Below are 12,333 nucleotides of genomic sequence, written 5' to 3' on the forward strand. Positions count from 1 at the left end.
AAGAGTCTCTGCGAAGAGTCTCATCGCCAGCAGAAGAGTCTCATCGCCAGCAGGCAGTCTCTGCGAAGAGTCTCATCGCCAGCAGGCAGTCTCTGCGAAGAGTCTCATCGCCAGCAGGCCAGTCCTGGCTTTTCATGGCCCATTACCATGGGAAAAAAACCATTTTTCTATGAAAAAAACAGATTAAACGAACGGCAGAAAACACTCCAATCATCTAACACACATAATCAATGGCTCAGGATCGCACACGTCACATTTTAGGGATGTCTTTCTCAGAGGGAACGCCTTACGGCGTAATTAGAGGACGGCCAAAAGTTGTTCGACAAAATGCCTGAACGAAATGTAGTTTCATGGAATACAATGATAGCAGGATATGCTCAGATTGGACGCATGGAGTATGCACGCCAATTATTTGAGAAAATGCCCAAACGAGATGTTGTGTCATGGACTTCGGTTATTACCGGATATGCCAAGAATGGATGTTTTCAAGAGTCATTGGATCTCTTTTCCTGTATGCATGAGGGGTGTGTTTACCGAAACCAATTTACATTCACCGGTGTTTTGAGTGCATGTGCCAGCCTTGAAGTCTTGCTACCAGGCAAGCAGGTCCATGCTGACAGTATTAAAATGGGTTTTCAATTTGATATTTCTGTGGGTAATGCAGCAATTAACATGTATGCCAAATGTGGAAGCATAGATAATGCACGACAACTGTTTGATACAATGCCTGAACGAGATGTAGTTTCGTGGACTTCAGTTATCGCAGGATATGCCCAGAATGAGTATGTCAAAGATGCATTGGAATTCTTTGCCCGGATGCTTAGTACTGGTACAATGCCTAACCAGTCCAACCTAACTTGTTTCCTGGGCATATGCACGAGCCTAGCAGCCCTTGAAGATGGCAAGCAAATCCATGCTCACACTGTCAAAACTGGTTTTGTGTCAAATGTAAATGTGGGCAATGTCCTTGTTAGTATGTATGCGAAATGTGGGGAGATTGATGATGTGCGTCTGTTCTTTGAGAGGATGTGTGAAAGTAATGTGCTGTCATGGAATTCTATGATTGTGGGATATGCAGAGAATGGAAGAACAAATGAGGCATGGCAGCTCTTTGATGAAATGCCTGAAAGAAATGTGGAATCTTGGAATGTGATGATTGTGGGATATGCTCGGAATAAAAAAACATTTGATGCCCGTGTACTATTTGAGAAAATGCCCGAGGCAAATGTCATATCATGGACTGCTGTCCTTACATGATATGTTCAGAATGGACAAGATGAGGAAGCCCTGCAGCTTTTTTCTGGAATGGGACAATCTTGTGTGAAACCTAATAACTCCACCTGGGCAGTTGTTTTAAGTTCATGTGCTGACCTAGCAACCCTGGAACAGGGCAAACAGGTTCATGCTCAAATAATCAAAGTGGGATTTGAGTCAGATGTTTCTGTCAGAAGTGTCATAGTTGACATGTATGGTAAATGTGGGAACCTAGATGATGCACGGCTATCATTTGATAAAATTTATAAACCTGACACGGTCTTGTGGACCACAATTATATCAGCGTATGCTCAGCATGGACATGGCAGGGAGGCATTACTACTCTTTGAAGAAATGCAACAAGCAGGTTTGACTCCAAATCACGTTACATTTCTTGGTGTTCTGGCTGCATGTAGTCATACAGGCCTAGTGGACAAAGGCTGGCACTATTTCTTTTCCATGAGTCAGCATCATGGTATTAGACCAAGAGTGGAGCACTATGTCTGCATGGTAGATATTCTTGGTGGTTCAGGGCACTTGGATGAAGCAGAGGACCTTATCAACTCCATCCCTTATGAGCCTGATGCTATTCTGTGGAAGGCCTTGCTTGGTGCTTGCAGAGTCCATGGAAACCTTGATATAGGCAGACGTGCAGCAGAAAGCCTTTTTGATTTGGAACCTCAAAATGCAGTTGCCTATGTCTTGCTGTCAAATATTTATGCTGCTGCAGGCAAGTGGGATGATGTTGCAAAGGTGAGAAGAATGATGAAAGATAGGGAGGTAAAGAAGAATCCTGGATGTAGTTGGATTGAAATCAAGAATGTGGTGCACAAATTTATTGTAGGAGATAGATCTCACCCACAGTCAGATAGAATTTATGCAATGCTGGATCACTTGTCTAAGCGGATGAAGGAGGCAGGATATATGCCTGACACAAAATCTGTACTGCTTGATGTGGAGGAGCAGCGCAAGTAACAGAGTTTCTTTGTCACCACAGGGAGAAGCTGGACGTTGCCTTAGGGCTTGACAACATAGTTCCATGGTTGCTTACTTGTACAGTCACAAACCTTTGAATTTGTTGTGATTGCCACATTTCCGTCAAGTACCCTTACAAGATCATCGGGAGTGAAATTGTTACTCTCGATGCATACTGATTCCATTATCTCAATTATGGAATTTGATTTTCTGGGGATTATGATTTATCTATGATAATAATTTAAACTCCCCTCATTCATTAATTCTTCATTTATGATGTAATATTGGAGAAATGACAACAGGTTGAAAACTGCAAATATTATCTGATATATAAACGGTGCCATCAACGAAACATACCTGTTTATTTTTAAATCAAGGTACAGGATGTATGTGAGAACACTTCTCAAATGGCATGTCACCTTTAGGACAAGTTTTCATGCCATTCTTAGTATAAACATATTAAAAGAGCTTGATTTCTATCACATTGACAAGAAACAATGAAACAGCTGAATATCTTTGATGCCTAGGTATGTCTGCTACTTCTGACAGAAGCTCTTGTATTATTGGGTTCTTCTCTCATAGATTTTTGGATCTCTGTTAAACACCATTGTTTTTCTGCTCATGCATCTTAAGCCTATCTAATAATTTCTATTAACAGAAGAAAGCTTGTGGCTAAACATTTTTGAAAGTGATGAACGTGAACTTTTAAGTTTTTCTGATTTGAGTTTTGGCACATACCAGGAGAAAGTCACAGACGCAGCATCTTATTTTCTGATCTTGTGTCGAGTACTCTATGAACGGAGCTTTCGCAAAGGTAAGAGACAGACATTTTAAAGCAAGTAGGCTGACAAAACAAATATAATGTCCAACTGAATAGATATAAATGGAATTTGAATTTATGCATCACATTAGGGTAAAGTAAAATAAATTTAAAAATGGTACACTTACAATTTTTTTTTTGATGTTACAGGGAAGACAAGCCTTGCTAGGATGCATCCATCAATAAGCAGCTATATTGTAGGTTGATAAGAGTTCAAAACTTCAAACTTTCAAAACAAGCTAAATTCAAAATTTTGATCAATCTTTCTGTAGGAACACGGTTTTCCTCAGTTAGTTTTACTTGTTTGCATTTTCTGCTTCTAGTTTACAAAATCACCCAATATATAATGGATTGGAGTATTAGTTCCAATTGCTTTATATATATAGTCTGGAGACATTGGAATCAGGACAGTGCTGTATATTGGCCAATGTCGTTAATACAACAATGGTGATGGAGGAAAAAATGATGCTGCATTCTCTGAAGGAGAAGAGGGATTTCTGAAAATACGAAACTAGTCTGATGATGTACATAGCATAGAAACTGAATAGGGGATATAAATCTAATGTGTCTTGCAGCCTAAATATTCATCGCATGATATTTTCCTATGTATTGACTGGATGCAATGTGGTGACATAAATTTGCAAAAATCAAACAAAGTTTTGTGGAGACGATTATGCTCTGAGAAAACTCGGGCTCAAAAATGCATGTAACTGTCCAAAAGTAAAATTAACTCATTGCCTCCTGTATGAAAATGGGGGTGTACACTGGAAGAGCTAGGATCGCTTCCACTTCAAGCGCCATGACCCTTCATGTAATCGCCAGATGCTACCAGGCAAGCAGGTCCATGCTGACAGTATTAAAATGGGTTTTCAATTTGATATTTCTGTGGGTAATGCAACAATTAACATGTATGCCAAATGTGGAAGCATAGATAATGCACGGCAACTGTTTGATACAATGCCTGAACGAGATGTAGTTTCGTGGACTTCAGTTATCGCAGGCTATGCCCAGAATGAGAATGTCAAAGATGCATTGGAATTCTTTGCCCGGATGCTTAGTACTGGTACAATGCCTAACCAGTCCAACCTAACTTGTTTCCTGGGCATATGCACGAGCCTAGCAGCCCTTGAAGATGGAAAGCAAATCCATGCTCACACTGTCAAAACTGGTTTTGTGTCAAATGTAAATGTGGGCAATGTCCTTGTTAGTATGTATGCGAAATGTGGGGAAATTGATGATGCGCGTCTGTTCTTTGAGAGGATGTGTGAAAGTAATGTGCTGTCATGGAATTCTATGATTGTGGGATATGCAGAGAATGGAAGAACAGATGAGGCACGACAGCTCTTTGATGAAATGCCTGAAAGAAATGTGGAATCATGGAATGTGATGATCATGGGATATGCTCGGAATAAAAAAACATTTGATGCCCGTGTACTATTTGAGAAAATGCCCGAGGCAAATGTCATATCATGGACTGTTGTCCTTACAGGATATGTTCAGAATGGACAAGATGAGGAAGCCCTGCAGCTTTTTTCTGGAATGGGACAATCTTGTGTGAAACCTAATAACTCCACCTGGGCAGTTGTTTTAAGTTCATGTGTTGACCTAGCAACCCTGGAACAGGGCAAACAGGTTCATGCTCAAATAATCAAAGTGGGATTCGAGTCAGATGTTTCTGTCAGAAGTGTCATAGTTGACATGTATGCTAAATGTGGGAACCTAGATGATGCACGGCTATCATTTGATAAAATTTATAAACCTGACACGGTCTTGTGGACCACAATTATATCAGCATATGCTCAGCATGGACATGGCAGGGAGGCATTACTACTCTTTGAAGAAATGCAACAAGCAGGCTTGACTCCAAATCACATTACATTTCTTGGTGTTCTGGCTGCATGTAGTCATACAGGCCTAGTGGACAAAGGCTAGCACTATTTCTTTTCCATGAGTCAGCATCATGGTATTAGACCAAGAGTGGAGCACTATGTCTGCATGGTAGATATTCTTGGTGGTTAAGGGCACTTGGATGAAGCAGAGGACCTTATCAACTCCATCCCTTATGAGCCTGATGCTATTCTGTGGAAGGCCTTGCTTGGTTCTTGCAGAGTCCATGGAAACCTTGATATAGGCAGACGTACAACAGAAAGCCTTTTTGATTTGGAACCTCAAAATGCAGCTGCCTATGTCTTGCTGTCAAATATTTATGCTGCTGTAGGCAAGTGGGATGATGTTGCAAAGGTGAGAAGAATGATGAAAGATAGGGAGGTAAAGAAAAATCCTGGATGTAGTTGGATTGAAATCAAGAATGTTGTGCACAAATTTATTGTAGGAGATAGATCTCACCCACAGTCAGATAGAATTTATGCAATGCTGGATCACTTGTCTAAGCGGATGAAGGAGGCAAGATATAAGCCTGGCACAAAATCTGTACTGCTTGATGTGGAGGAGCAGCGCAAGTAACAGAGTTTCTTTGTCACCACAGGGAGAAGCTAGACGTTGCCTTAGGGCTTGACAACACAGTTCCATGGTTGCTTACTTGTACAGTCACAAACCTTTGAATTTGTTGTGATTGCCACATTGCCATCAAGTACCCTTACAAGATCATCGGGAGTGAAATTGTTACTCTCGATGCATACTGATTCCATTATCTCAATTATGGAATTTGATTTTCTGGGGATTATGATTTATCTATGATAATAATTTAAATTCCCCTCATTCATTAATTCTTCATTTATGATGTAATATTGGAGAAATGACAACAGGTTGAAAACTGCAAATATTATCTGATATATAAACGGTGCCATCAACGACACAGACCTGTTTATTTTTAAATCAAGGTACAGGATGTATGTGAGAACACTTCTCAAATGGCATGTCACCTTTAGGACAAGTTTTCATGCCATTCTTAGTATAAACATATTAAAATAGCTTGATTTCTATCACATTGACAAGAAACAATGAAACAGCTGAATATCTTTGATGCCTAGGTATGTCTACTACTTCTGACAGAAGCTCTTGTATTATTGGGTTCTTCTCTCATAGATTTTTGGATCTCTGTTAAACACCATTGTTTTTCTGCTCATGCATCTTAAGCCTATCTAATAATTTCTATTAACAGAAGAAAGCTTGTGGCTAAACATTTTTGAAAGTGATGAACGTGAACTTTTAAGTTTTTCTGATTTGAGTTTTGGAACATACCAGGAGAAAGTCACAGACGCAGCATCTTATTTTCTGATCTTGTGTCGAGTACTCTATGAACGGAGCTTTCGCAAAGGTAAGAGATAGACATTTTAAAGTAGGTAGGCTGACAAAACAAATATAATGTCCAACTGAATAGATATAAATGGAATTTGAATTTATGCATCACATTAGGGTAAAGTAAAATAAATTTTAAAATGGTACACTTACAAAAAAAAATTTGATGTTACAGGGAAGACAAGCCTTGCTAGGATGCATCCATCAATAAGCAGCTATATTGTAGGTTGATAAGAGTTCAAAACTTCAAACTTTCAAAACAAGCTAAATTCAAAATTTTGATCAATCTTTCTGTAGGAACACGGTTTTCCTCAGTTAGTTTTACTTGTTTGCATTTTCTGCTTCTAGTTTACAAAATCACCTACTATATAATGGATTGGAGTATTAGTTCCAATTGCTTTATATATATAGTCTGGAGACATTGGGAATCAGGACAGTGCTGTGTATTGGCCAATGTCGTTAATACAACAATGGTGATGGAGGAAAAAATGATGCTGCATTCTCTGAAGGAGAAGAGGGATTTCTGAAAATACGAAACCAGTCTGATGATGTACATAGCATAGAAACTGAATAGGGGATATAAATCTAATGTGTCTTGCAGCCTAAATCTTCATCGCATGATATTTTCCTATGTATTGACTGGATGCAATGTGGTGACATAAATTTGCAAAAATCAAACAAAGTTTTGTGGAGACGATTATGCTCCGAGAAAACTCGGGCTCAAAAATGCATGTAACTGTCCAAAAGTAAAATTAACTCATTGCCTCATGTATGAAAATGGGGGTGTACACTGGAAGAGCCAGGATCGCTTCCACTTCAAGTGCCATGACCCTTCATGTAATCGCCAGATAATCGAAGCGGTGGCTGTTCACATAACTTTCTTCGCTTCATGTTTCTCCGGCAAGCCATACACCATCCACGATCGAACGAACAGTCGCGGTTGGCCTTGCTCAATTAAAATCAACGGATAAGGATTACCTAATCGTCTAACACCAAAATCCAATGGCACATATTTTGACACGAAAGCAATTTGGGGAATTAATCTCAGAAGGAAACGCCTTACGGCGTAATTATCACTGATCTTCTATCACATATAACTAGTAGCATCATCACTCTTCAACATATCAATCTACAATCAATTAATCTTCAAACATCACTATTAATCCCATATCATCAAGTAAGACTTCATTGACATACATCACAAAAACATCAATATTGATCAGACTAATCAAACATCTTATTTAGAAAAACCCTAGCTTTTATGTGCACTTTCCACAAACACTTCCACGTGTATACATGCTTTTCATGAATCAAAATTCCATGCAGATATGAATCGATACATAACTTATCTGTATTAAACCCCCGCATGTTCACGCTTTTCAAGTTATCAAATCCATGTATAGATCTGCATTATTGACACAAACCTTTCTTGCACAATAATGTTGGCATTATGATGCATGTGTTGTACTTGATGGCAACCCTCTCATAGAAGAACATCTCACTTATGTATAACTGGATGAATGTTCAGAAGAGATGTCAGATGTGACTGATGGAGGACAGCTCAAAGGAATCAGATGATAGTTCTAAGAGTAACAGGTTAGCTTTGCCATCAAGTCCAAAGGGGGAGATTGTTGGCATTATGAGACAAGTGTTGTCCTTGATTGCAAATCACACTGATGACAAATCATAATGCAAAAGGATAGCAGCAAGGAATTGATGATCAGACTACAAGTATGAAGAGAAAATATATACACGCTGGTTCACTATATACCAAGTCGCGTATACGCAGGTTCGCTATATACCAAGTCGCGTGTACACGCAGGTTGGCTTCAGTAAAAGAGCGTGTATGTGGAAAACTTATCTTTGGTCCGTGGCGGTTATTCCTTGGAAGTTGTGCCTATGGTTTTGGACCATGGTGTCTCGACGGACATGTTGATCCCTAGTTTTGAAGTTGATGGTATTGGATTTCTATGGTTTTGGCTCTTGGTATTGAGCAAGGCTTAAGGCTATATAAGGAGAAGAAGATCATTAGGCAAAGGTATCTGAAATGTCTTGAATATCTGATGAAGTATTAGATCCAGTATGCAGGTTATGGGTTGATGATGCATTGCTTGATCTGAGCTAAGGAGAGATCTCACCGGTTGATGGAGAACAAGATCTAAGGAGAGATCGGGATCAAATGGTTTGAAATGAACTATATTTATATGGTTGATTATGCTTATTCTAGATCTGCATACTGACGCAAATAATGTTCTATAAGTGTTATAGTATGATTGATGTCTGGTACAGCTGCAAAGTTATAAGGAAATATTTTTAGATCTGTATGTTGGGTTGTGTTATATTCTTTCCACGACTAACCCACGTAGTTAAACGGGGGTTAGAGGGGGGCGGTAGACCCCGTTTGTTGCGCCGATTGTGCAGCGGGGGGGTCACAGGGGGGGCGGCAGCCCCCCCTGTCCGGGGGGTTTGAGGGGGGTGGGTAGCCCCCGTCTACGGGGTCCGGGGCAGCGCCCCAGGAAAAATTTTTTTGGACCCTATATTAGGTTGGGCGAACCTACCTATGGTTTTGTGCATGATTTTCACACATGGTATTGGACGCGATGGTTTTTCGGTCCATGGTATTGGATGCTTCGGCATGTATAAATATGTATTGTAACATTGAAAGGAACATAATGAAAAATCAAGCTGGTAGTCCCGGTTTTTGGATCCAGGGAAAAATCTCTGTGCATATGTGTTTTATGGGTTATGCTCTCGCATTGCTTATTTTCTTTGTTTAAGAATTTGTATGCAGGTAATTTCTGTACAGGGTTAAAACCTACATTTGGTATCAGAGGTGTTTTGGCTTCAAGGGGACGCCTTTGTTGGTGAGGGGTTTCGCTCAGGCCTGCGGTAGACCCTGTTCAGTGGGAGATCTGCGAGATCGATTCTGGTGGTGAAAGAAGATGGCGAGCAGTGGAAAGATCGAGATTGAGAAGTTCAATGGTCAGAGTTTTGAGTTGTGGAAACTCAAGATGGAGGATCTGTTGGTCGATAAAGATCAGTGGATCATGGTAGATCCAGGTACTAAACCATCGGGAGTGACCGATGAAGAATGGAAGAAATTGGATCGGAAGGCAAAGAACACAATACGATTGTGTGTCTCAGATTCAGTATTGCTGAATGTATCAGGGGAAGCTACGGCAAAGGCTTTGTGGGTCAAGTTAGGGACTTTGTACCAATCTAAGTCTCTAGTGAATAAACTGTTCCTGCGGAAAAAGTTGTATAACCTGAGGATGAAAGATGGAGACTCGGTGACAGAGCATATGAATGCGTTTAATACTGTGGTAAGTCAATTATTATCTGTTGATATTAAAATTTTAGATGAAGATAAGTGCATCAGTCTATTGTGTTCTCTACCAGATTCGTGGGATAGTCTAGTTATTGCAATAGGTAGCAATGCAACTGCTTTGCAGTTTGATGAAATAGTCTCAGCCTTGCTGACAGAGGAGATGAGACGGAAGAATATGGACAACCAGAATGGTGATGCCTTGTCTGTACAAGGACGGTCCCAGAACAGAAACAAAAATAAGTCATCGAGTGGGAGATCTAAATCTAGAGGGAGATATAAATCTCCAGGAAAACCTACAAAGGTGGTGTGCTGAAATGCAGAAAGGAAGGGCACTTCAGAAGGGATTGTAAATCTAAAGCTCCTGATAAAGGAAAGGGATCTAATGATGCTCCTTCTGCAGAGGCGAAAACCACCTCAGATGAAGGTGGGGATGTGTACTTGGTTTCTTCAAGTACACATGTAGATCATGAGGCATGGTTGATTGACTCAGGTGCATCCTTTCACTTCACTCCCCATAGAGAGTGGTTCTGCGAGTATGATGGTGGTGATGTCTTCTTAGGAGATGATAGGAAGGCTAGAATCATTGGTCGGGGAAAAGTAAAGTTGAAGTTGCAAGGTGGAAGGGTTAGAACACTTTCGGGTGTTCTACATATTCCTGCATTGGCCAGAAATCTGATTTCTGTAAGCAAGTTGGATGATGAAGGTGTAAAGACAGTGTTCGAGAAAGATACCTGCAAGATGGTTCGAGGAGCACTGATATTGATGCGGGGAGTTCGGATTCGAACTCTGTACAAGCTGCAAGGTAGCACTATTGTTGATGGGTGCAATAGTTCTATGGTTCCTGAAAATGGAGTAGAAAATCTAGTGGTCTCTGGAGAGAAGACCATGTTGTGGCATCAAAGGCTTGGACATATTGGAGAGAAGGGCCTTCGAATACTTCATGGTAAAGGTATGGTAGAAGGTATGAATGATAGCTCTCTGGATTTTGATTTCTGTGAAAATTGTGTGTATGGGAAGTAGAATTGAGTGAGTTTCCCCTCTGGTGGTGAGAGGACGAAACAGATATTAGAGCTTGTGCACAGTGATGTGTTTGGACCTGTGAAGGTTCCATCACTGGGTAAGTCTGTGTACTATGTATCACTCATAGATGACTTCTCAAGGAATACATGGATATATTTCCTTAAGAAGAAATCTAAAGTCTTTGACAGGTTCAAAGATTTTAAGGCTCTGGTGGAAAATCAGACAGAGAAGAAGATAAAGGTGCTGAGGACAGATAATGGTGGAGAATTTTGCAGCAAGGAATTTGAAGAATTTTGTAAGAAGTGTGGTATAGCACGGCAGAAGACTACTCCATATACACCTCAGCAAAATGGAGTCACAGAAAGAATGAACAAGACGTTGATGGAAAGGGCAAGAAGCATGCTCAGTGGTGCCGGGTTAGGACAGGAATTCTGGGCAGAGGCAGTGGATACTGCACGTTACCTGATCAACAGATCACCCTCATCAGCGTTGGAGGATAAGACTCCACAAGAAGTATGGACTGGTAATAAACCCTCTCTTTCACATCTGAGGGTATTTGGATGTGATGCATATGTACATGTTCCAAAGGAGAAACGAACCAAGTTGGATAGTAAATCTGAAAAGTGCATCTTTATTGGGTATAAGGATGGTTTAAAGGGTTGTAAGCTTTGGAACCCAGTCACACGGAAGGTTGTGTACAGCCGAGATGTGGTGTTCAAAGAGGTAAAAGATGTTATTCAATCTGAAGTCCAACCAAAGGAACCTGAGAAGATAGAGTTTGAGCCAAAGGAGGAAGAATCAGACTCTGTAGCAGAGGAGGAATCAAAAGATGAAGAGCCACAAACTCCGACTGTGAGAAGATCAGGTCGAGAAAGAAGGCAGCCAGAAAGGTATAGTCCATCTACTTTCAGTTCAAATTTTGCTTTGTCTGTTACTGATGATGATCCTAGAACTGTGAAGGAAGCAGTGGATTCAGAGGATGGAAAACTCTGGAAAGAGGCCATGGTTGATGAAATGGCATCTTTGCACAAAAATGAGGCTTGGGATCTGGTAGAGTTTCCGGCTGGAAGGAAACCCATTGGCAGCAAATGGGTGTTCAAGAAGAAGACTAATGCAGAAGGAAAGGTGGAGAAATACAAAGCTCGGTTGGTAGCAAAAGGTTATTCTCAGGTACCGGGAATTGATTTTGGTGATATTTTTTCTCCTGTTGCCAAGGTAGATTCTATTAGATTACTTTTATCTGTTGCTACTGCTTTTGATTTTGAGGTAGAACAGATGGATGTGAAGACAACATTTCTTCACGGGGCTTTGGAAGAGGAAATCTACATGAGGCAACCTGAAGGCTTTGCGGTGAAGGGTAAGAAAGAACTGGTATGCAAGTTAAAGAAGTCTCTGTATGGGTTAAAACAGTCACCAAGGATGTGGTATCAGAAATTTGATACATTTATACGGGGACTTGGCTTCACCAGAAGCAAAGCAGATCATTGTGTGTATTTTAAATTAATTGGTGACCGTGTTATTTATCTAGTCTTGTATGTGGATGATATGTTGCTGGTTGGAAATGACAAAGAAATTATCCAGGATTTGAAGACCCAATTGTCTTCCAAATTTGACATGAAAGATCTTCGTGATGCAAACTATATTTTGGGCATGGAAATTAAAAGAGATCGGGCAAAGA

General features: G+C 40.4%; 2 protein-coding genes and 1 pseudogene across 2 annotated transcripts; all 3 read left to right on the forward strand.

Annotated features, from left to right (window-relative positions):
* The first annotated feature begins 327 nt into the window (after positions 1-327).
* Positions 328-1,257, forward strand: LOC149236802 (pentatricopeptide repeat-containing protein At3g24000, mitochondrial-like). Its single transcript, XM_089369035.1, has one exon. It carries the CDS (start codon positions 328-330, stop codon positions 1,255-1,257), a length of 930 nt encoding a protein of 309 aa, XP_089225161.1.
* A 48-nt stretch (positions 1,258-1,305) lies between these two features.
* LOC149236803 (pentatricopeptide repeat-containing protein At4g02750 pseudogene) lies at positions 1,306-2,229 on the forward strand (annotated as a pseudogene).
* A 1,681-nt stretch (positions 2,230-3,910) lies between these two features.
* On the forward strand, positions 3,911-6,538 carry LOC149236804 (pentatricopeptide repeat-containing protein At2g13600-like). The gene is made up of 4 exons (XM_089369036.1): positions 3,911-4,949; positions 5,070-5,290; positions 6,254-6,326; positions 6,483-6,538. Exons 1-4 carry the CDS (start codon positions 3,911-3,913, stop codon positions 6,536-6,538), a joined length of 1,389 nt encoding a protein of 462 aa, XP_089225162.1.
* The last annotated feature ends 5,795 nt before the right edge of the window (positions 6,539-12,333 follow it).

Source organism: Pinus tabuliformis, chromosome 8 (genome assembly GCF_031772625.1).
Source record: "Pinus tabuliformis cultivar Carrire ecotype Pingquan chromosome 8, CPIR1, whole genome shotgun sequence".
Classification (NCBI taxonomy): Eukaryota; Viridiplantae; Streptophyta; class Pinopsida; order Pinales; family Pinaceae; genus Pinus; species Pinus tabuliformis.

What these genes read in the sequence shown, in the direction of transcription:
- LOC149236802 (XM_089369035.1), top strand. Translation starts at nt 328, where the DNA reads ATGCCTGAACGAAATGTAGTTTCATGGAATACAATGATAGCAGGATAT.
- LOC149236804 (XM_089369036.1), top strand. Translation starts at nt 3,911, where the DNA reads ATGGGTTTTCAATTTGATATTTCTGTGGGTAATGCAACAATTAACATG. An exon ending in TCTTGGTGTTCTGGCTGCAT is followed by an intron (nt 4,950 to 5,069) that starts GTAGTCATACAG and finishes TTGGTGGTTAAG; the next exon opens with GGCACTTGGATGAAGCAGAG. An exon ending in TGAACGGAGCTTTCGCAAAG is followed by an intron (nt 6,327 to 6,482) that starts GTAAGAGATAGA and finishes TTGATGTTACAG; the next exon opens with GGAAGACAAGCCTTGCTAGG.